The sequence below is a fragment of the Corythoichthys intestinalis genome, chromosome 17 (assembly GCF_030265065.1).
Source record: "Corythoichthys intestinalis isolate RoL2023-P3 chromosome 17, ASM3026506v1, whole genome shotgun sequence".
NCBI classification, from domain to species: domain Eukaryota; kingdom Metazoa; phylum Chordata; class Actinopteri; order Syngnathiformes; family Syngnathidae; genus Corythoichthys; species Corythoichthys intestinalis.
Window position 1 is genome coordinate 42,856,969 of NC_080411.1, and position 25,947 is coordinate 42,882,915.

The 25,947-nt window shown below is 38.4% G+C and overlaps 1 protein-coding gene across 1 annotated transcript; it reads right to left on the reverse strand.

Annotated features, from left to right (window-relative positions):
* Positions 1–776: 776 nt before the first annotated feature.
* Positions 777–21,418, reverse strand: LOC130906011 (uncharacterized). Its single transcript, XM_057819865.1, has 7 exons — positions 21,279–21,418; positions 16,313–16,432; positions 15,856–16,221; positions 11,462–11,575; positions 10,836–11,387; positions 8,682–8,798; positions 777–2,821 (listed from the first exon to the last, which is right to left on the reverse strand). The coding sequence occupies exons 1-7, from the start codon at positions 21,358–21,360 to the stop codon at positions 2,214–2,216; spliced, it is 1,959 nt and encodes a 652-aa protein (XP_057675848.1). The 5' UTR covers positions 21,361–21,418; the 3' UTR covers positions 777–2,213.
* Positions 21,419–25,947: the final 4,529 nt, after the last annotated feature.

Consider the following 25,947-nt stretch of genomic DNA (forward strand, 5'->3'; position numbering starts at 1 on the left):
TACCACAGGAATAGCATGCAAAACATAATCGCCACATTACAACCCGATTCGTTACATTATTATCATTTCAATTTGTGAGTATACCCCTCGCATTTCTGCAGATATTTAAGTATATCTTTTCATGGGACAACACTGACAAAATGACACTTTGACACAATGAAAAGTAGTCTGTGTGCAGCTTATATAATAGTGTTAATTTATTTCCCCTCAAAATATAGCCATTAATATCCAAACCCCTGGCAACAAAAGTGAGTACACCCCATAGAAACAATGTACATCCCTAAATGTCCAAAGTGAGTGCTGCTTGTCATTTTCCCTCCAAAATGTCATGTGATTCGTTACAGGAGTGCTGTCAGCATTTCTGCAGATTGAAGAGGTGGGGGGTCAGCCTGTTAGTGCTCAGACCATACGCCGCACTCTACATCAAATTGGTGCGCATGGCTGTCACCCCAGGAGGAAGCCTCTTCTGAAGACAGTACACTAGAAAGCCCGCCCGTCTCATCAGACCATAGGACATGGTTCCAGTAATCCATGTGCTTTGTTGACATATCTTTAGCAAACTGTTTGCGGGCTTTCTATTTATTAAGGATTTAGCAGAGGTTTTTGAGCTGTGGAACAAATTCATGGAATTATAATGTATTCTTATGGGAAAATCCCGCTCAACATACGACCATTTCTACTTACAAACCAGGTCCTGGAACGACTTAAATTCATATGGCACCACTGTATCTTTTGTGTGTGTATATGTTGTCCTGTGACGAAAATGTTACTTAAAAAAAAAAAAAAAATCTATCTTATTCTTTAATGTGAAAAAATACATTATCATAAGCTTACTTTTTCAGTTTTCTGACCTGTCACTGTTTTTCCACATTTGGGTCTAATATACCAGACAAAAACAGTTCAACACCCTAGGTTTTTACAAACTTTTCTAAATACTCCTACTTTAAAACAAAATGCTGAATGTTGCACATTGCATTTTAAAATTTTGGAAAAGCGATATACAAATATTGATATGCTCAGGGCTAAACCCAAAGTAAAATTAAAGGTGTGTATAGAACATTCTTCTTATTTACAATATGAAAGATCTTTGAATGAAGCGGAAACAAATCACTGCTTCAAAATAAAGCATATTAATTACCTTTAAGGTGCTTCCATGCCCAAGTGATGCTCTTGCCTATGGAGGACCAAAGCTGCCAAAATTAAAAATAAAAATAAATTAAAAAAACGCAAAACATAAAGGACTATAAATACAAAATAAGAAATAAGATACAAAAATGAAAAATACAAAAATATGGAAATAAATAGCTACTTAAATAAAAGTAAAAATAAAAACACATACAAAATTTAGGAATACAAAAATAAATGTGGAAATACAAAAATATATTGATTGAAATAAATGTCAATCAATAAATAAAAGCGCTTTGCCTTTATTTACTTATTTCATTGTCAGCACCCACATGCAAGTAGAAATGTTGTTCAAATGAGGGGGTGGTCCTACATGTGTTGAACTATTCACCCATTGGTTGATCGACACGCCAGTGCAGCGATCCTCTCGATCGACTTTGCCTGCCTGTGTTGTGCCGAAAAATGCCCCCCGCCCCCGCGTGAAATGCCTCCCCTGACGGGAGCGCTTATTTATGACGTTTTTTTTTTTTTTTGTGAAAACATCAAATGTTCTCATGGACGCATTACAGAAATGAATTTACGACTGTAAAATCAGTTTTTCGGCACAACACCGGCAGGCAAAGTCGATCGAGAGGATCGCTGCACTGGCGTGTCGATCGGCCAATGGGTGAATAGTTCAACACATGTAGGACGGCCCCCTCATTTGAATAACATTTCCACTTGCATGTTGATGCTGTCAATGAAATAAGTCAAAGTCATAAGGCAAAGCGTTTTTATTTATTGATTGACATTTATTTCAATCAATATATTTATCTTTTTATTTCCATTTATTTTCATATTATTAAATTTTGTATGTAATTTATTTTTGTATATATATTCATTTTTATTTCTACTTTTATCTAATTAGCTATTTATTTCCATATTTATTTTTGTATCATATTTGTTATTTTTATATTTGTTTTTATTTAGCCTTTTATTGATTGATTGATTTTTAATTTTGGCAGCTTTGGTCCTCCATACTTGCCATGCAAGATTTTAGGAAGTAACTATACAGTAGCCTTGCTGGCAAATTTGATTGATGTTGAAAGCTAAACTTGCTCTGACATGTTGTGGATTGTCTCAATTATCTTCATCTTCATTCGCTTCACTTTGTCCGGAGGAGTTTCATTTAGACACTCCTCCACATATTTCAGAAAACCAGCATGCGGCGACATTATCTGACTTTGATAGAATGTTTTCATAAAGTCCAGTACTTCGATGGTGGCGGTTGGTGGCTGTTGGTTTACGCGTTTCTGACCCAACACGCCACTGTCAAGGTGAGAAGATGTGGAGGAAGCGGAGGAGAGTATTGAGTGATGGGATGGAGGAGGTGAAGGTGGAGATTCAAGTGTTTTCATTTTGTTAGATGTATGACTGGTGGTTCCAATTGAGTCTTTTTTAAATTGTTGAGAGGGGAAGACTAGTGGGGTTTGGTTATCCAGAAGATGGAGGCTGGTGTCTGCCGATTGTCGAAAGTGGACGTTGTCAGGTTGGTCCTCCTCGTCACAAGATTCACAGAGGAACATCAGCTCTTGGTAGTGCTTCCACTTGGGTACATGAAAGTTTTCTGAACCACAGGTTTTGTTCGCGTTCACTGCCTTGTGTTCACGTTGAAAGATGGTTCGAAGGTTCCTAAACTTGGTCTTTATGTCTTCCACTTAGGAAAGAAGAACAAAACATATTGGTCACTTTAGAGAGAGTGAATTCAAACAGAAATTGTTGATTGACAACACTTTTTAGTAAAAAGTTTACACAAGTTGGATTGGAGGATCCGAAACAGGTAGTCCCCGGGTTACGAACGAGTTCCGTTCCTACGTTGGCGACGTAACCCGAATTTCCGCCTACGTGGGAATTAACCCTTTAAAGGGAACCACGGATAAAACGACATGTAGTTCTTAAAAGATACTAGTAAATGTTAGTATGACTAATAATAGTTTGATATTAAAACCCCTCTTAATGTTTTCGTTTTAATAAGTTTGGTAAAATTTTAAATTAAAAAATGAACTAGTAGCTCGCCATTGTTGTTGACGTCGCAGGGCGGTGACGTCAAAGGGCCACGCTGCCGTACTTCACAGTCACTCTAACTATGTAAGGTAGTGATTTAAATACACCACACAGTGTCAATTAGGAGTGGGAACCTCTTGGTACCTCATGATACGATACGATACGCGATACAAAGCTCACGATAACGATGATCTGACGATATGGCGATACAACGATTATCGATACATTGGTCAGGAAGTCATTCTAGGATATTCTACAAACAACTAATAAACAGAAAAACAAGCTTCTGCTGTGAATTGGAATGAGTTTATCACTTGTAGACGTCTAATCCATGGCAGCGAAAATACATTCGTTCAACAAATACACTGGATGGCATCCCTCCCACTTCAAACGGATTGAACGTCTAAGGCCGTCACTGGCAGCCAATGCCAGGCAATGAGGTAATTTTGGGCCATTTAAGGTCATTTACCTGTTGAGTCAGTCAGCCTGTCAGTTACTTCGTGCTGATTTTGGGGTATTTTATAAGTCACTTCCTGTTTGAGTTGCAGAACAGGAAGTGACCAGTCACCCAAATGAATAACAGTGACTCAAACCCAACAGGAAATGACCTTGAAATGCCCTAAAATGAACAGCAAGTGACCTGTAAATGCCCTGAAAACCGGACAGAATGACTGAACGCTCTGGTTTCGAATGAACGAACGTTCCCGGTCCAAATGGATTGGGCGTCAAGCACCGTTAATGCAGCCTTAGAATTAATTGAGACACTATTATGGTGGAAGAGTTTGGTTTGTTGGTTCATTTTTATTTATTTTATTTAGACATTGACACTTTTTTAAAACGATATTTCGATTCTTGGCAGGAGCATATCGATAACCTTTTGAGATACAAAGTATCACGATATATCACCAGTTCGATAGATTGTCACACCCCTAGTGTCAATGGCGAGTTTTACATTAATAAGATATTAAGCCAATGAGTGCATTTTATCCCTCGACTGACGCAGTAGCTCCATGTTTTTTTTTTTTTTAGACTGGGTCTATTGTGATTCATGTTCATTTGAGTGTTGTCTTCACAAGACTCCTGAAAATGGCTCCCAGCATCATAGTTTGTGTATTGTGACTAAATAATGCCATCCAGTGTATTTATTGAGCTAAAGGAGTTGCTAAAATGTTTCAATATAATTTGACCAAAGTATTTTATGTGTATTTTGCGCATCTATTTTGGTTGTGAATGCCAGTTCTCTTTGCATTGTTGTGTTAACTGTGTGAGAATAGGGCCTCAGTCATACAGATTGAAGCACTTTTCTTTTTGGTGACATTTTTTGAGAGGTATGAGCATTAGTTTTGTTGTATTTTCACTATATGATACTTATGTGTGTTGTGAAAGAGTTGCGGAAGCTTATGCCAATAAACGGTGCGGTCCGAGCTGCGAATCTGAATGCCTGTGTCCACTCTCCTTTCTCTCTCCCACTGTGGATTAAAGAAACTACAGCGTCAGTCAAGGGAAAAAAACGCACTCATTGGCTTGATCCCTAATTAATGTAAAACTCGCCATTGACACCTTCTGGCGTATTTAAATCACTATCTTACATAATTAAAGAGTGACACGTTTTTTTATTTTATTTTAAGAGTGACAGCCGGAATTCTGGCAGCGTGGCACTGTGACGTCAACAACAATGGCGACCTACTAGCTAAAATAATTTTACAAATGTATAAAATTGTAAAAAAACGAAAACATCAAGAGGGGTTTCAATACCAAACTGTCTGTGCATGTCACACACACATACGGGCAGTTTGCCCCGACTCTCCGCCGTGTAAGCAACCTTGAAATATTGCTCAAGAAAACCGATCATTCTCAGGCTTATCCTCAACCCATTTTTATTTTTTATGACTGTTGCCAAGCCCGACCCTTCCCCAGAAGCGGTGTTCAAGGCAAGCTAGGCGCTAACGGACAGCTGCACCGCTACCGTAGCGGGCCGTCTCTCTTGCTCTTTGGTGACGTTATTGCTGCATGAATTCCGATTTGGGAGACTTGTCAGTTCAGACCGCCGCGACATTCTGGAAAAATGTGGCCCAGGTCGGATTTAAACCACATACGAAAGTGACCCAGATCGGATTTGAAATGGTCCACTTCTATGCGACTTGTCCCGTTCAGACCGTGAAGTTAATGCCTCACTCAGGTCAGAAAAACATGAAAAAATAGGATTCGTGCATTAAGACAGGTCTGCAGTATGAACGTAGCCTTAGACTTCCATTCTCTGTGTCAAACAGCTGAACAGGACAGGTTAGTTAAAAAAAAAAAAAAAATCATGTCCAGCTCGGATCTTTTACATCCATTCAACAGTGAGAAAATTTGCAGGATGACACTCAATGACATCTATCATGAGCATTCATTAATGCTTATGACAGTGTCATCTCATAATTATGACGGTCTTATGCAGGGGTGAAAGTGGTTAGAATTTCTCACCGGAACTCCGCGTCTGGGAGCCAGAAATTGTATTTTATTTTATTTTTTTTGGTGGGGGCTCAAAACCACCATATTTTTCGGACTATAAGTCACAGTTTTTTCATAGTTTGGCTGGGGGTGCAACTTATAATCAGGAGCGACTTATGTCTGAAATCATTAGCACATTATGATATCATTTCACATGTTATTTTGGTGTTTTGGAGTGACACTGATGGTTTGGTAAACTTGTTAGCATGTTCTTTATGCTATAGTTATCTGATTAACTTAATAACTATGGCCACATTCGTGTTCTGCCTTTGGCAATGTGTGTTCAATTGTATTATATTGATATGCATGCTTTTAGTTTGTGGCACTTTCACGCCGACATGGGGGTGCACTCGCACTTGTTTACGTGAAGAAGAGCGCTAACACGCCAGAAGAAGACCGACAGCTATGTAGCTCTGAGTGAGTGGGCGAGTTAGCGAGAGAGAAACACGGCTGCGAAACTACGTTCGTTGTTTATGCTTGTAAAATATCTCTACAGAGGCAACACCTGTGTGTATCATCTTTTCTGTGTTTGTTCGAACGATGCGCTAATGCTAGCGAACGTATGCTAACCGTTTGTGTCACGTCATTGCTGTAAAAGCACGTAATTATAATTTATTTACGCCGATGTGAACCTGTTTGGTATCGAGGATGAAATTGATTCAGCAAATTATACGGACGTCCAGCATCGTCATTTGGGAGTTTAGCCTGCTGAGTAGCCAGGACCGAGCTATAGCGTCCTGGTGAGGACAGTATATTCGTTGCCTGGCACGGCAAGACTGTTCTCCCTGTATTTTTCAAACACTGAGAGAAAAGTCTGGGAACCATCCCATTAACGGCCTCTCGAGCAGGTACAAAATCGACAAATCAGATTCGTTTATTTGCGTGACGTGTTCTTAACGAGCAATGACACTCTTGCGCGTCGGAAGTTGTCTTCACAACAACACAGACAGTGAACAGGAGAGCCGAGAAAATGTTCCAATCCACGGTAAAATCAGTTTTAAATTACCAAAAACACATCGACACGAGTCATTGACAACAGTCTGTCTCGCTAGCCATGTCGAATAAACTCCGCTCTCCTCGTATGTTTCCTTTCGTGCGCAAGTCCCTCGTCCTGCCCTCGTCGTTTTACTAACATCACGTCTGCCCATCGCTGATTGGTCCACTCCGCTGTCTGTTTGCTGTGGCTTGCTCCGCCCTGGAAATTGTATCCGCTGAATGGTGGCCAGACTCAATAGCTGGAACAGCGGTGAGTCTGGTGTACCAGGCAAGTATATTCGCATTTCGTTGTTCATGCACTGTACACTTTTTCAGCATGTTGTTCTTTATTGTATTTTTATATTCAATTGCCTTTGAAGATGACATGTCTGTTCTATGTGTTGGATTTTATCAAGTAAATTTCCCCCAAAAATGGGACTTATACTCCGGTGCAACTTGTATATGTTTTTTTTCTCTTCGTTGGGCATTTTATGGCTGGTGCGACTTATACTCAGGTGCGACTTGTAGTCCGAAAAATACGATACTGAAAACTGTCCAGAAAACTGTTTTGGTCAGTTATTTCTATAACACATACGAAAACAGATTTTCATTTAAAATTGTATCTTTTCAATGATCTGCAAAATAAAAGTTAACAAAAACAGCAATATACCCAACATCCATCTCCTAATCCCCCCCCCCCCCCCCCCCAAACCACCTTGGCTTATTTACATAGAACAATATATTTAAACAAATTTTAGCAAGCCCTTCTGTGTGTCACATTTGCTTTATAATTTTTGTAATTCATAATTTCAACAATCTCGTCTTTGCGGCGTTCTCTTTTGACACTCGGGCTCTTGCGAAATACTGCTGCTGTGAAATTAAACTAGCTTCAAGTTGCTATAATTTCTCGCTGCGTATCTTCCCTGTAATGTTGTCGTACATGTCAGCGTGTCTTGTTCGGTAATATCATTATCGCGTCACATCGAACTCTTTGAAAACAGCGACTGTCTCTTTGCAAATGAGGCAGACACAGTTGTTGCATGTTTTATTGAAGAAATAGTCCAATATCCACCTATCCTTGAAGCGTCGGCCATCGCAGTCAACTTTTTTTTTTATTGATTGTCGCCATTTTAGAAAATTGGAAGTAAAGGGTCACACGGGGTAATGTTGCTTAGAGTGCTGCTCTTAAAGTTTTTCAAACTTTCGTGACAAGATAGTTGTAGATATCAGGGTAGCAGATGTCAGGCAGAGAGGGCGAAGACAGCGGGTCGAAAAATATCGATTTAGCATCAAATATGGATCTGGCGAATGGATAGACTGAAGCTTTTCCACATAACGCCTTTTATGCAACGCATTCAATGAGTTTACAGCGTCTGAAAGCACCGGGGCTTCCATGAATTGCACTATAAATTGCACGACAAATTGAAACCATTGAGAATACGGATAAACACTGACGGACAATATGGCGGCCAGATACAGCGACACGTCATTCTGTGACGTTGGTGAGTAGGGTCTATACTGGAACAGTATTCCGGCCCTGAATCTTATACCGGAACTGCGTTCCTGAACGTTCTGGCCCACTTTCACCCCTGGTCTTATGACAGTCTAATGACGTCACTGTCGAATAAAGTGTTACCGGTTAATATCTTTTGGTGTAAATATCCCATAATATAGTGAGAGCAGTTGCTGCATATAGTCCAGTGCGGCTTATCTATGAAGAAATGCCGTTATCGTGTCAAATTTGGTGGATGGCGGCTCATAGTCATGTGCGCCTTATAATCTGAAAATTACGGTAAGTATAGATATAGGTATTATGGGTTCGATGAATAATGAATCTGTGTCTTGAGCACTTGGCTGGAGCAGTTATGGTCCACCAAAATAGGTTTTAGGTCATTTACCCAACGGCTGTCATTAACGGCAAGACATCCCATCCATTTGAACGATAAAAAAATTTAAAAATTAAAAAATTGCCAATGACCATATGAACAGGAAATTTAACATCAGTGGGATAGTGAAAAAAGTGGCTCATGCTTCTGTCATGTTACCTGTGAAGGCGGGCTGTTCATTGTTGGAGAGTAAGATGCTCAATGTCTCCAAAAGACTCTGTCTCATAAACTTGTTCTTGTACCTCTCGGACTTGTAGTTCCACAAACATTCGTGTTCTGGATACGCGGGCAAAGCAAGAAAACAAAGCAATTTAGAAATACAAATGTACATGCTATATAGAATTTTGGTGCTTGTTTTTTTTCCTAATCAAAATTACAATGCAGTTTTTGAAAAAAAAAATAAAAATAATAATACACCTGTCATACAGTAAAAAATGTATTCAAAAAAATATTACAATGTTAATAACCCCCTAGCAAAAAGTATGGAATCACCAGTCTCGGACAAGTCCTCACTCAGACATTTTATTATTTAGAACACACCCAGATAAAAAGCTTGAGAAAAATAATGAATTACTTCAAAAGTGCAACTCTTTAGCATTCAGAAACACCAAAAGAAATGAATGAAAACATTATGGTGGTCAGTAAATGTTACTTTTATAGAGCAAGTGCAGGGAAATAAATATAGAACCACTCCATTCTGAGTGAAAATATTTGGAATCATGAGAATCAAAGAAATAACAATCAAAACACATCTCTAGTATTTAGTTGCACCACCTCTGGCTTTTACGAGAGCTTGCAGTCTCTGAGGCATGGACTTGATGAGTATTCTTCATCAATTTGGTGCCAACTCTCTTTGATTGCAGTTGCCAGACCATCCTCGCAGGTCGGAGCCTTGCTGTGGACTATTTTTTTCCATTTCTACCACAGGTTTTCAATAGGGTTGATATCTGGGCTATTTGTAGGTAAAGACATTGACTGGATGAGTCTTTCTCCAAGGAATGCTTTAACAGTTTTACCTCTGTGGCATGATGTATTGTCATCTTGGAAAATCATTTCATTATCCCCAAACATATTTCCAATTGAAGGGATAAGAAAGTTGTCTAAAATTTCAATGTAAACTTTTGCATTTTAACCCCAGCCATCTCCCCAGTGCATCATCAAGGACTGAGGGATTTTTTTCTTTTTTTCAGGCAGTCATCTTTGTAAATCTCACTGGAACGGCACCAAACAAAAGTTCCAGGATCATCACCTTGTCCAATGCAGATTCTTGACTCATCACTGAAAATAACCCTCATCCAGTCATTCCCAGTCCATTATTGCCTCTCCTTAGCTCACTGCAGTCATTTTCTTTTCTGTTTAAGTGTAAATGATGGTTTTCTTTTAGCTGTCCTGTATGAAAATCCCATTTCCCCTAGGTGATTTGTCACAGTTCTGTCACATACCTTGACTCCAGTTTCCTCCCATTTCTTCTTCATTCGTCTTGTTGTACATCTTCTGTTATCAAGACATATGGCCTTTAGTAGTTTGTCATGACATTCGGATGTCTTCCTCGGTCTACCAATACGCTTAACTTTAACAACCTTGCCATGCTGTCTGTACTTGCTCCAGATTTGTGATACAGCTGACTGAACAGCCCACATCTCTGGCAACCATACGCGTAGCTTTACCTTCTTCAGGAAGTTTGATAATCCTCTCCTTGGTTACAAGACATCTCTCTTGTTGGAGCCATGATTCTTGTGAATCCACTTGGTCCAGCAGCCCTCCAAGGTATGATAACGGCACTTTTTTTAAACTGCTGACTTACAAGCAGATCTAATCTGAGGCAGGGACCCAGTTAAGAAAAGGAAATTGACTGGGTGTGTCTGTATTTTCTTCTCAAAATGGAGCGATTCCATATTTTTTTTCTCCAGAATGGAGTGATTCTATATTTATTTCCCTGCATTTGCTCTCTAAAGTAACATTTACTGACCACCACAATGTTTTTTATTCATTTCTTTTAGTGTTTCTGAATGCCAAGGAGTTGCACTTTTGAAATAATTCATTATTTTTTTCAAGCTTTTTATCTGAGTTTGTTCTGCATATTACAATGTCTGAGTGAGTGCTTGTCCGAGACTGGTGATTCCATACTTTTAGCTAGGGGTTGTATACTGTAACTAATGATCACAATGTGCCACTTTGACAGTCCAAGATCAGTCATTTACCATATAATAAGGTGGGAAAAAAAGAAACCAATGGGAAAAATATATGAGAATACACACTGAAAAGGAACATATTTGAATCAAATGTCAATGCAGGCTATTAAAATGTACATACTGGAGTAAAACGATATGAGCTGGTGAATGTTGGCCTCCGTCCACTGGCAGTGGGCATCAGAAATTGGCCCACATTCTAGTAGAACTGGACTGCACGGAGCAACTTTTATGGGGGGAGGGTTTGTACAACATTTGCTATTCAGTGGTGAATTGGATGGGGAATTAAGGCATGTGGAAGCATTTTTTTTATTCTTCAGTTTCTGATAATCCGAGGCGGCAGAGAACATTTGAAAGCTGGCAGTGGTATTGGGATCTGTCTTTATGACAGCGGAGGAGGTGAAGTCGTTAGTTTGGGTGGCACATGAGGAGCTCTTCGGGGCGGACAGCGTGGATTGGTTTCCAGGTTCTTGCGCTTGTGCTTCTTGTGGTATCATTATTTTCAGATTTTCTGGGTTCTCTTCATCCTTGAACCATTCACAGAGGAAGAGCAGTCGCTGGTAGTGTTTCCATTTGGAGTGGTACAGTTTGTTAGAAGTCCTGCTTATATGAACCATTTTATATTCGCGGTTAAAAACTGTCCGAAGATTCTTGAACTTGCATTTTATGTCTTCAACTACAAGAAAGCAACAAAACAATTAAAAAAAAATAATGTTCATAATGTAATCTTTTGAACAAGTTGAGACTTACTAGAGAAGGATGCAGAGTGGTCAGACAGCCGTCTCCTAAGAATCTTTAGAAGTTTCAATCGGAGCAGACGATTGTTGTGGTTTTTAGATTTCTTGTTCCACAGACAGTTGTGTTCTGAAAAATACACAGAAAGCCCATTGATAGATAGCAAGTTAACATTGTGTAAAGGCGACAAAACGTTCATGGATTTTCACACAGACTAAGAGACTCACAATTAATATCTTTGTACAGGTAGTCCCCGGGTTACGACGTACTCGACTTATGCGATTTCAACTTTACGACGCCGGAGTATCGTCCGCCATTTTGTTTTCAGTCATTTTTGTTTTTTTTATTCGCGCAAACAGTACTATTATTGTACCTCACAGTATGTTATTTTTTACGTTACTTTATTAATATGACCTGTTCTTTAATTCAATTCAATTCAATTTTATTTGTATAGCCCTATATCACAACAAGGTTGTCTCAGAGGGCTTTAAAGAGTCAATCTGATACACAGTCAGATACAGTAAATGAATGAGATATGTTCATGTCATGGGCATCCCTCATCCTTAGACCCTCCATGGCGGCAAGGAGTCATTAAATGTAAAGTTGTTCAGCTTGACAGACATCAAACAAGGCAATTGTGCTTTTTGAAGCTTTTGACTTCTTTCACTTTTGACAATTTGTAAAGCAGTAACACACATATGTACATCTAATTTCAAAACGACACGCATTTTAACAATCAGACACTTGACACAAAACAATTGTTATTCAAATGTCCATCTAATCTAATCAATATGTAAATTTAGTTGATTACATGAGCCTAATTTGCCAAACAAAAGTCCGCTGTGTTAAACTCTACGAACGCTAACATATTTACAATTTTCATAGCAAATTGCTCACTTGTAACCCCACAAACTGTAGCTGTAAACATAATTACAAATGTGTACACAAATATATGTTAGCTGAAACAACTTACATCCTAATGTAGGACAAACCAGAGCACAGTTATCCTTTATTAGAAGCGTGCGAAATTTCCAATTTTTAGATTATTCGCGATTCGGTCGTGGAAGATTCTAGGACGATTCAAAAACATCTAAATTCCGATTATTCAAATATGCCAAATAAATATGTCAAAGAACGCCAACGTTGCTACAAACTACATCCACATAAAGTTACGGTAGATACAGTACCTTATGTATATAGAACTAGATGCGAAATTACGGACTCGGCGGCGTTAGTACAGACGCCATCTTAAAGCAGTAGACTTCTTTGAAAGGCTGTTATAGCAAACCTTCCGAACGAACCTAATTAACTTTTTATCTAAAATACTACTAAATCGGCAAAATATTGACTTGAATCTATCATTGAATGATGAAGCAGTTTTAAAACTGAAAAATAATTCTAAAAATGGGAGCAATTTTAACAACTTTAATGGTTGATTCACAATTTAAATTAATTGGATGTAGTTTAAATCTGCCGATACAAAACGGAACCTTGAGTATTTTATTTACTGTTTTCAACTGTTAACTTGATCTTGAAATAGTAGTTTATTTATTTGAAATTGCATAAGTCGAGTACGTCGTAACCCGGGGACTAACTGTACAAAGATATTAATTGTGAGTCTCTTAGTCTGTGTGACTATTTTTACGATTAGTCTATTAACTTCATAATTTTTTTTTTTTTTTACTCATTTAGCAATGAAATTTTTGTTGATGCTTATTAATTCACAAAAACATTTTGGAACACTTGAATTGCTCATTAAAGTACAAATAAATTAGTAAATAATAATAACCCACAAATAAACAATGAGGTCAAATGCTGATAGCATTAACTAGTGCAAATGAATGGAATGTAAATAGATTCAGAACACTGACTTCCCCTTTCCAACATGATTCAAAACAATTCTTAAATAAAACTATCTAGCATTAATATTATAGTATACTACTATATTTAACAGTAGTATAATAATTATAATTTTTTTCCGTTTCCAAATGCTGTTAACCGCAAGTTTGCGTTTTGGAGAACACTGCCAATGTTTTATAGCAGGCTGAAGTAGGTTGTCTTTTTTCCCCATTATCCTCAATGTAGCCATGCTAACATTTACAGTGTATATAGATGTGTTTCCTTATTTTGTATGTCTGAACTTTAATTCTACAGTGTGTTGATGACCAATAAAATCTGTGAAAGGAACTGGAGTCTCATATGCCATCAACACGCACGCACAAATGTATGCACGCACACATGCGGCGACAAAACGCAGCCGTGAAAATTACTGCCCTCATTGTTATTTACCATGCGAGAAATGGATTCGGCGGCACAGTGGCTCAGTGGTTAGCGCATCTGCCTCACAGTTCTGAGATCAAGGGTTCAATCCCGGGCTTCGGCCTCCCTGTGTGGAGTTTGCATGTTCTCCCCGTGCCTGCGTGCGTGCCTTCCTCCGGGAACTCCGGTTTCCTCCCACATCCCAAAAACATGCATGGTAGGCTGATTGAACACTCTAAATTGTCCGTAGGTATGAGTGTGTGCGTGAATGGTTGTATGTCTCCTTGTGCCCTGCGATTGGCTGGCAACCAGTTCAGGGTGTCCCCTGCCAACTGCCCGTAGTCGGCTGGGATAGGCTCCAGCACCTCCGCGACCCTCGTGAGGAAAAAGCGGCATGGAAAATGAATGAATGAATGAAATGAAATGGACACATCGCATAACGCGACAGGCTTAGCAACTTCAATAAAACGTGTCATTAGTTAATTAGATGGGCTTAGGATCTGCCAGCTTGTTGTCTCCTGTTGTTTTCCAAAATTACAACTGGGTGACGGCCCTTGATGGTGTTCATTCACAGCCCAAGCCTGATATGCAAGCTTGGCATTGAAGAGACAGGACACAACAGTGTACCCTCCTTTGTTTCATTAATATAAGTTAATGTTTTGGCCACTCTGGTGCGCTTTTTTGGCTTTGTGCCGCTCTCCCCCTTGCACACCGAGCGTCCGACATTCTCCACTTTCGACGCATATTTTTTTTTTTATCCCTTTATTAACCGTCGACAGGATGTTGTGCTCGTCGACGCATTTACGTCATCGGTGACGTCGACTACGTCGACTAGTCGGGACAACTCTACTCACCTGTATTATAGTTCCAATTAAAACTTAATAAAAGGAAGAACGAACTTAGCTGTTAACACACAATGTCGTTGCTTAAAGGAAATCCAGTCAAAAACAATTTGAATAAAACCATAAATCTTAATTTCTCAGCGTATGTCCTTGAACCTTTCATTTTGTCCGCTACTTACCCTTAGCCTGTCACGATCTCCGAGAAGTCAATTAATCGCTCGGTAAATAAAAATGAGTGCCGTAATTTTACCGGCTGCAATTTATCGTTGCGTGCGTGCACAAGCGTGTGTTTGCGTGTGCTGCACGCACTTGCCACACGTGTGTGTTGATTGCATATGAGACTCCAGTCCTTTCACAGATGTTTATTGGTCATCAACAGACCGTAGAATTAAAGTTCAGACATACAAAATAAGGAAACAGATCCATATTAAACATTGTAAAACGTTAGCATTGCTACACTGCGGAATGCACTAACAACTTTAACCTTCTATAAAATATTGTCAGTTTTCTCCAAAACGCAAACTTGCAGTTAATAGGTGACACTTTAAACATGAAAACTGGTTTACAGCATTTGCAAACAATGCGAAAAAAAAGGGAAAAAAATCTGTTGCTGACAGCACATGCATGACGAAAAGAGAAATGCACTTTTTTTTTTAAAAGTGTTACAGTGTAATGCTTACGGTTAGCGGTTTCACGAACATACGTCCAGTGAACATTTCAAAATAAAAGCACGTCATGTTCAACATGATTTCTGGAGTTAATCTCATATACTTCAGATTCTTTATTAAGAATAGCTTTAAAATGGAACCCCTTATGAAAACTCTGATTGGCAATGAATAATTTGGCTTCAAATTTGCTAACATGTGCACTTTGCAGGTCAAGATGACCGTCAATTTGGATCAAATAAACACTTTTGATGGGCTCTAATTAGCAGAGAACAAAAATGGCATTGGGTTTCTCACCAATTTTATATTCTGCACTTAGCTAACTTTCAAATGACTCGTTATGCATTCTCAAAAAAATATTCATTATTTTTAATATAATTTGTGTTTTATTTAGGAATAACAATTTATTACATTTGAATGGTTGATTTATTGTCACTACATTAGAAGTTGAATTGGTTTTTAAAAAATTGACAATAATATCACATATCGGCAATAATTCATAAGACAATATTTCGCCTACTAAAATTTGTTATCGCGACAGGTCCAACTTACCCTTCTCCAACTGGCTGGCATGTCAATTCATCTTTTTTAAACAATTTTAAGGCTCTGTGACTAGGTGTCGATATGAAATGATTCACCCTACCTGAGTAGAAATCAATAAGTGCGCGTTCCTTCTCATCTGTCCAAAACGATTTTGCCACTACGTTTGAGAGGATGCAGGGCGACGACGAAGTGGTTGTGGTGGAGGATTCGGGAGGAAGGATGGAAATGATGAGTCCTGGGGTGCTGACAACATGCTGGCTATCCTCTTGTGAAACAATTAATGAGGTCTGCGGTGGGGTATCAATGCAGTCATCCAGGCCTGCAGCCTGCAGGAACATCAACTGCTGATAGTACTTCCACTGCGGTACAAACGTATCAGAACCGTCAACCTCGCTCGCCTTCACTGCTTTGTACTGTCTTTGAAAGGTGGTACGAAGGTTCTTGAACTTGCTCTTGATGTCTTCCACTGTAAGGGGAAAAAGGTCAGTATTAAAATGGGGTGGGCTAGCTGGTTGGGTTACATAAAATGTATGGCTAGCAGCAGTTTTGATACGAACCCGTGAAAGGAGCTGGTGGGGGCTGAGCAGACAGAAGAACTCTCAACTGATCCAGCATTTTATATCTTAGCTGTCGATTTTTGTAGCTTTCCGATTTATGGTTCCACAGGCAACTGTTTTCTAAAAAATAATACACATCAATGTTGTGTTTTCGAAATGAAAATAGATCCAACATGCTAAAGACGGCTGCTGTCAGATTGGTGTAATTTTACTCTTGCTCGTCATGGAATTTCCACATACAATGGTACCTCTACATACGAATTTAATTCGTTTCGGGACCTGGTTTGCAAGTCGAAATGGTCATATGTCGAGCGGGAATTTCCCATAAGAATACATTATAATTCGATGAATTTGTTCTAAAGCCCAAAAACTTATGGTCAATCCTTCATAAATACTGCAGTTACAATTACAAATAGCAATTACACACACTGTAGAAAAACAAATAAATTATAAATACAAATTGGAATCACAATAATATAAATAATAATAATGTAACAAATCGGGTGCTAATGTGTCGGTTGTGTTTTGCATGCTGTTTCTGAACAGACTGACGAGACAGTGAGAGAAGTGCATTAGTTTTTACTAGAGGTGCAACAATTGATCGATTAATCGATCTAATTAATCGATTAGCAAATTAATCGACAACTATTTTGACAACCAATTAATCGTCTAGTACCTTAAACTTGTCTCAATTCTTGAAATTTTGACATACATATAACTTCTCAGTCATAAATATCAGATTTCTTCATTATATTTTTGCTAAGTCAAAGTAGGACATGAACAAAATTCTGCTTTTAAAACAACAACTCACATTTTTGCCAATATTCGGACGTCTTACTGTCCAAACCAGCTTCTTAATAAGGCTGAAACAACTAATCAATTAAATCAATTAAAACCAATTAGTTCCCACCGAATTTGATCATCAATAAAGTTGTAGACTACAGTTAAGTCAGTAAGCTGTAATAAAATATTATTTCTGAAGAAAATAGTCATCCATTTTGTCATCATTTTTACTTTTCATTGTTACATGCTTAAAACAATTTCAAGGTAAATTGTGAAGGTAACTTGAGAAATGTGACACTTATCCGATTAATTGTTTAATTGTCTGATTTAGAGCTGTCCCGACTAGTCGACGTAGTCGACGTCATCGATGACGTAAATCCGTCGACGAGCACAACATGCCGTCGACGGTAAATGAAGGGTTAAAAAAATATATGCGTGGAAAGTTAGAATGTCGGATGCTCTGTTTGCAAGTAGGGAAAGCGGCACAAAGCCAAAAAAAGCGCACCAGAGTGTCCAAAACATTGACTTATTTCAAAGAAACAAAGGAGAGTACACTCTTCTGTCCTGTCTCTTCAGTGCCAAGCTTAGCTGCACGTCGGCCGTGAATAAACACCTCAAGCGCCTTCACGCAGTTTGTAAGGTTTTTTTTTTTTTCTTTCATTTTTTGTACACCAGAGGGTGCTGTCGCCTTACTAAATAATAATGTTTCATTGACAATGGGCCTATAAGTGCTATTAGTATTGCTCTTAATGCTAATTGAAAGGTTTATTTCATGTTATGGTTTATTTTATGGTATAGAAAATGATATAAGGTTAAAAGGTCATAAATATATACAGTATATACAGTGATTGCACTCAAGGGAGAGATTGTCAATGATAAGGTAATAAGGTAAAGGCAATTCATATAGGCAATTCATTGATATATATATAAGGTTTAAAAGGAAAAATGTGAAAAGTTTTTGTTAATTTCTAATTGTGTTGCTTTATTTGTGTGCGCCGTAGCTCTTACGGTGTGTTTACATCAAGGATGGAATAAAAGTTGTAAACCATCAGTTTAAGAGACCATCTTTTCAATCGGGATGCTACACTAGTTAATTCTATCAGCATTTGAACTCATTGTTTATTTGTGATTTATTATTGTTATTTACGTGTTTATTTGTACTTTAATAAATGATTTGAGTGTTCCAATATGTTTTTTTTTAATTGATAAGTGTCAACAAAAATTTCATTGCTAAATTAGTTTAAAAAATTAAAAAAATAATCATTAGATTAGTCGACTAATCGTAAAAATAGTCGGCTGACTAATAGGGAGAAAATTAGTCGTTTGGGACAGCCCTAGTCTGATTAACAGATTATGAAAATAATCGTTGGCTGCAGCCCTAGTTTTACATTCACTTTTCATGTTCTGTTTTTGTTGGCGCTGGCTAAGGTGGACAGTAGCCGTCTTGTGTTGCACAAGTTCTGAAATAAATGATTAAAAACCTGTCGAAGCTGTCGACTTCCTTGCCGATGTTACAATATTAATAACTGTCACCATAACTTACAAAGCCTGGTGAACGGAGGTCAGTGGAGGACCGTCGAGATTGTAGATACAAAAGGTGTGTGAAATTTCAGATTCTTTGAATATTCGCGATTCGGCCGCTGAAGATACACAAACATCCATATTCCGATTATTTAAACATGGTAAGTAAAGCTGAACTAAAACACAGTCAGCGCGGTCTTTGGGACGCAATGAGGAATGGGCCGAGAGTAAATATCCCCATTCTACAACTCATGCTGCTAGATAAAAAAACGCCGACAGCTGCTACAAACAACGCCCAGTTGCTACAAACTACGCCCACATAATGCTACGGTTGATTTCACATGTATATAGAACTAGATGCGAAATGACAGACTCGCCGGCATTAGTAAACAGCCACCATCTTTTTGATAATCGAATCGTAGCCTCTGAATCGTAGTCGAATCGTGAGATGTCCCAAGATTCCCACCTCTAGTAGATACAGTGGTACCTCGACATACGATAGCTTCAACACACGATCTTTTCAGCATCCGACGTGAAATTTGACTCGCCATTTGTTTCTACATCTGACAACATGCTCAAAATGTGCCGATCTATGACAGCGCCGCAGTGTCTTTATTTTCCCGAAAGACGGACGCACGGCAGATTTTCTTGTGAGAGAAATCAACATGGGTTCCAGCAATGTTAGTGCAGGTGGTGAAAAAAAAGGAAAAAGGTACAGTGTATCACAAAAGTGAGTACACCCCTCGCATTTCTGCAGATATTTAATTATATCTTTTTATTGGACAACACTGACTAAATGACACTTTGACACAATGAAAAGTAGTCTGTGTGCAGCTTACAGTATATAATACAGTTAATTTATTTCCCCCTCAAAATATAGACATTAATATCTATACCCCTGGCAACAAAAGCGAGTACACCCCTATGAATAAACATACATCCTTAAATGTCCAAATTGAGTACTGCTTGTCATTTTCCCTCCAAAATGGCATGTGACTCGTTACAGGAGGGCTGTCAGCATTGCTGCAGAGATTGAAGAGGTGGGGGGTCAGCTTGTTAGTGCTCAGACCATACGCCGCACTCTACATCAAATTGGTGTGCATGGCCGTCACCCAAGAAGGAAGCCTCTTCTGAAGACGGTTGGCCACCCCTGCCATAGGACATGGTTCCAGTAATCCATGTGCTTTGCTGACATGTCATCAGCAAACTGTTTTGCGGGCTTTCTTGTGTACTGTCTTCATACATTCAACTAATAGGATTACTTTATAAGTTCTATTTATTTGAGTTTTATTTAAAATATTTCAGTTATTTTTTGTTATTCTATTTATTTATTTAAACATTATATTCATGTTGATGTTCCAATTTGCAAATATGTTGTGAAAAAAAATTCCTGTCCAATGGAAAAAAAGTTTTTTTAACCATACATCTCAAAATAACACATTTTAAAGCTATAATTGCAATACCGTGAAACCACGATATTTTTGCTTAAGGTTATCATACCGTCAAAATCTCATACCAGCAAATGCCTACTCTCAGTCCGTTCCTCATTGCATCCCGAAGTTCCGCTTTACTTAGCATATACTAATTAAAATATTATTATTATTAAATATTATTATTATATATATTATTATTATAATTACATAGTTAATAATAAGAATATGGATGTTTGTGAATTGTTCTTGAATCTTCAGCGACCGAATCACGAATAATCTAAGAATCGCAAATTTCACACACCTTTATTATTACAGGAATTTTTATTATTATTATTACGATTTGTATTTACAATGTATTCGTTCTGCTATGTGTAACTGCCATTTGTAATAGTACCAGCAGTATTTGTTTGATTTAGTGTAGGTTTTCGGGCTGTGGAATGAAATAATGGAATTATAGTGTATTGTTATGGGAAAATCCTGCTCGACATACGACCATTTCAACTTACAAACAAAGTCCTGGAACAAATGAACTTCGTATGTAGAAGTACAATTGTATTGTGAAAGTTTTCTCAATTCCATAACTCACGGTGTGACCCTGTGATTAATGAATTATTACTTCAGTGATTAGTTTGGTGAATATCGCTTTACTGTTCTTTATTTGAGATCTCACAAAACCGAATATTTTTTCAGGATCCCTGAAAATACCGGAATGTCAAATTCTGAATTCGAAGTTGGTAACCACTTCCTTGTGAGAGCAGTCATTTTTCAGAATCACAATAAGAATTATGTTTGTTGGCTAATTAAGTTAAAAACATAAGGAATTTGTACATAAATGCAGTCAAAAACGTTTTATTTGTTTATTTATTTTTAATTAAACACACTAAATATATGTGGTACATTGACAGTCTACTTTGTAGTTTGGCTGGTGCTGGTACATTTTCAGCCTTGTTCGAATTATGAATTTCACACTCTAAAATAAGGTTAATGCCAGGCTATCAGCTCTTTCAATTCAGTTAATTTCGGCGTTATGAAATTCGTGTTCAGCCTGCTACGCTAAACCAATCCCCCCGAGTTGCTGGTCGCCATTGCTGGACTCTCAGTTGCTCATTCGACAAACAACAGTCGGTCAAAACAAGCAACGGTTGCCAAAAACTTAGGACGCACTAAAAACTTCAAGAAAATTGTACTTTGTCATGTCATACTGCTTTTATCATGGCCGTATTACTTACTGGAAAAGAATGTTATGAGTGTCCTTTCTTTCTCCTCTGTCCAGTATCTCTCCAGCGTGACGCTGATTGGAGAGACCTCCATTTTGGCTGTTGTTGCTTCGTTGGTCTACTTCCTGCTTGACTACATTTTCACGTGATCTCTAACCAAGGCTCTGATTGGACGCCGTTACACGAGGTTCACCACTATTATTGCACGTTGCCCAATAGATGTCGCCGTTTCACGCGGATTACACAGTACATTATTGGGATTTTTTTCTCTTGAGAAATACAGTAATTTTATGCATGCTATTGCGACATAATCAAATTCCATTATTGAAGGTCTTAAAACTAATATAGGTCGCTATAGTGTAATGACTTGATAGACTTGATACCCAAAGCTAATTTCCTTCACCAGATCATGCTGTCGCCCTGCCCAAGGTGTGCACCTAAAAGAAGGGTGACCATATTTTGATTTCCCCCAAAAAAGGACACCCGGCCCAATTTAGAATTACCTAAATTATACTCGAAATTCACTCAAAGATGCTGGATCACTTTAATAAATTTCAAGTATGCCCCCTCCGTATGGATAGAAAATCTAGTTTTATAACAAAATAATTGCTATACTGTTTAACCAAAGACACAAATTTAAATTCTCAGGGGGTTGCTCAACGGGCTTTATTAATCCTAAAATAATGACTTTAAAAATACTGGAATGAAATAATGATTTTTTAAAAATGCCTTTTCTGTGTTTTTGAATCATCCTTTAACAAATTAATACCTGTCTTTTCAATTCTTACTGTACAAATCAAGGTCATAGGTTTGCATAGGGACGGTAGGGACATAACACTACCAACTTTTCAGGATGTTTAAATTGTCCCCACCAACTTTTAAGCAACCTTATTTGCATTATATAATGACTTCAGTTATGTAGGTAATTTAGATTGTTTTCCCATATGTTTTTAAGTGCGTATTACACCAAAAAGCATGTTTATTTTATATTTCACGCTGTGTTTTATGCTCCTGAATGAAATGGACCGCTTGGATGTGTGTGGAAGCGATCGTTTTACATATTCAATTTTTGAATCCCGCGCCATGAAAATGAGTGACTTCCGGCTTCAGTCTCGGGTTTAGGACGAATGCAATGTGACGTCACCCGGGTCAGCATCTCACAATACAGCATTGCTTTACAGCATGCAGATGGACTGCGGATTCAGGTGATTTTGCGGATTTATTCGTTTATTTTTCGCATCACACCAGCTAAACGGCTGCAGAAAAATCTTGCTGCACCAGGGAGAGGCTTGTGAGCCTTTTGGGGGTTTCAAAAGGTTCACATTCACCGGTGGATATTGGCCAAAACAAGCCCTACTACTGTCGGACCATTGGCCTTACGAAGAACTGAGTAAACATCGTGTTTTGTATTATGTCAAATCATGGGATAATTTTAATACATAGGTGGCTTGCATTTTGTGGCTGACATGCTCCTTGTCCACTCGGCCGACGACCGGCGGCTTGCACACATCCCCCCGCCGGGAGAGCAAAAGTATGCTCGGCGTATTGCCCTCTTCATGTGCCCGGTGTTCTGTCAAATTTTCCACCCGATCAGAAATTTCAACTTTGTGTTAAAAATAGCCGCGAATACAGCGATTACAAAGTAAACACTACAGACCTTCTTTAAATAAAGGACTACTTTTGTTTGATCATGGATGGGCATATAAAAAGCTCTCCTCATACACATTCTGTCAGGTTAGCTGTACAAAAACTGCAGCCGCTCTCCTATGACTCTCTCGCTGTTTACGTCTTCGTCGTGTAGCATTCTTCTTCGCATTATTTTGCCATATTCGTGTTGACCATTTGGCAGCTACACACTCCTCCAACGTCGGGCGGTTTGTCCGGTGGTCAGTGTCCAGCTGCTTCCCCGTAAACGAGCCCTCTGTCCTCAGCAGGGGAACGACGAGCTCTGACTTGCTCGTCGCTGGGTGGGTTCTCGATTTGCAAAGACAATCGACAACCCCGCCGTCATGTAAAATGATCCGGGCTAGTTATGTGTGATTTTCCGCTTCGAAGACTTTGAAACATCACTCGGTTCGGGTTAGCATGTCGGCTAGCTGTCACGCCTCTTGGTTTGTTTACATTCTCCAAAGCCGGGAAAGGGAAATCATAAAAGCCTGACTTACTACGGTGGCATAAAATATTGTTCGGGAGGTGCGACAGTAAAGTTGATGTCGACAATCATGACCATTATGGATTAATTTTGCCAGGTCGTACTGAATAAATGCATTTTTCATATTCCATTTAGCTCAAGATTTATTTTTCATGACCATATCATTTATTTAGCTATTGGGGGAAAATACTTGGATAAAAATAATATCCTGTAAAAATATTGGAGTAGATAGACTGAAACAATGACATTTTGCTGCTCTCTTCGTCGCATTTTCCTCGTTCTGAATAATTCCCCCTCAGTGGGCTGAATAGTAAAACAGATGAGACCATTCTCCTGCCGACGTCATCCACCTGTTGGGGACGCTAGAGCCCTATAATGGTAGGCGTGGCTAACCGACAGATTAAAAGACTAATTTCTGCGCTTTGCCAGATTGTTGTATATAGTCTCAAAATATGATACTAATTCACATAATAATGCTATTTAAGACTTTTTTTTCTCCTGTCGTACGCACTTTAAGGACACTAACATTATTAAGTGAATTATTTATTTTATGATCAGATTGACATTGACCCCTTTTCACTTGCTGAATGTGGCAGTCCATGTTTTCCCTCAAACGCATGTTTGATTGGCTGATGACTTGAGCCCCCTACCCCCAAATAAAATATGTCGCCTTCTCAGCCCCCTTCAAAGATGAGAGAGATATTAGATTTTTTTCCCCCGTCAGCAGCCACTGTAAGTAATGTAAAATCTAGTATATAAAATCTATCTGTAGAATCATTAATCAATGTCTGATATTTCATTTAAAAAAAAAAAAAAAGACTTTAAAAAATTATTCACTCGCATATTTTAAACTTTTGAATAAATTACAAAATTTTTTACAAATGAAAAAAAAATGGTGTCTGCATATAAGTTACGGATATCTACCTCATAACTATGGCTTGATTTTATGTTTTTTTTTGTTACTGTCGCATTTTCTCCGATATGTCAGATGATAAATAATCGATCCAAACAAAGGCAAATTGAAAAAAACGGTTAAAATGGTAAATAAATGAAAAAGAAAATCTCGACCACTCCTTGATGTCTGTGCATTGCGACCCTTGTTAAATTACCATGTTTTACCCATAAAATCTCCCAAAAATCCGGCTGCGGCCATTCACAGCTGTGTCATGACACTCGGTGATACATGCTACGTTGAGTTTTTGGATCGAAAAGAGGTAAGTACGCGATAATATCTCGTTAAAACCATGGTGTCTTTAATTATGCTCTGGCGTGCTCTCACCTCCAGTTAGGGTTTTGCTGTTTAAAATAAATAAATAAATAAATAATGCCCTCCTGTTCAAAATATTTCTTCCCCCAGAAAATTGAGATTTTAAGCTTTCCAATGATGTATCACACATGCATATAGGACAATTTTGAAATTTGGCCAAATTTGGGGTCTCAGAGCAGAGGACTTCAAGTCACCTGCACATGCATATTTTGCTGTGGAGCTGATCTTTCCCAGCAGTTTTCGGTTGCTGAATAAGTATAAAAGTCTTTGCAAGAAGTGTCTTTGAAATTGTATTACGCAGACCGGGACGGTATGTGGGGAATTTTTCTTGCAGCTCATCTGTGAAAATGTACTTGCGCTTTGGCATTTTGTTGGACGATGGAACACTGCTCCAATGTCTGTTTCTCTGTTACTGAGCACAGCAGAACCAACCACTGGGCAGGCTCTCTGGGAACACGTCACTTAGTAGCAAGCAGTAGTAAAGTGGACATGTCCGGGCAAAAGAGGACTTTACCTAAAAGCAAAAAACATGTTTTTTTGTTGTTGTTTTTTTTTTTGGAGGGATGCTGTGAAGGATTGGTTGGGGAGGGCCAGTGATTTGCAGAGGTGGGTAGTAATGCATTACATGTATTCCGTTACATTTACTTGTGTAAATTTTTGAGAAAAATGTACTTCTAAGAGTTTTACTTTTTACCTTTACTTGAGGAGATTTGTGAAGAAAAAAACTCTACTCCTACTCCGCTACTTTGGGCTATACAAGAGTCGTTACATTTTTCCTCCTTATTCTACATATTAGATTTATTTATTTTATTTATTTATTCATTCATTTATATATTTTTGCCAGCGATGCTAAGTAGCTGTAGCAGCTGTAGTAGTAGCAGGTAGCTCTACCATTATACCAATCCATTATATGAATCAGACGCAAGCTTGCTGTTCTATCTTCACGCCAGCCTGTTCAATCATGTGGTTTCTTTAAAGCATACAAAAAATGAAGTATTTGATATAGAGAGCTGCCCTCAACAGGACTCGAAAGCACGGATTTTAACCTCTCTCCCAGTTTTTATTTGGCATCAATTGACCACGGAAAACCGGATATGATGCTTTTAATTGCAAAATAGTAATTATGAAGGAACATTTCACTATTCAAACTAAGATCTATTTTCTCCACCAGAGGGCACTCATGCTCTTTGGATGAATAATGCTTCATTTATGTAATTTTTGTGTCTCATTGGAATTCAATGATTTTTTTTTTTTTTTTTTTG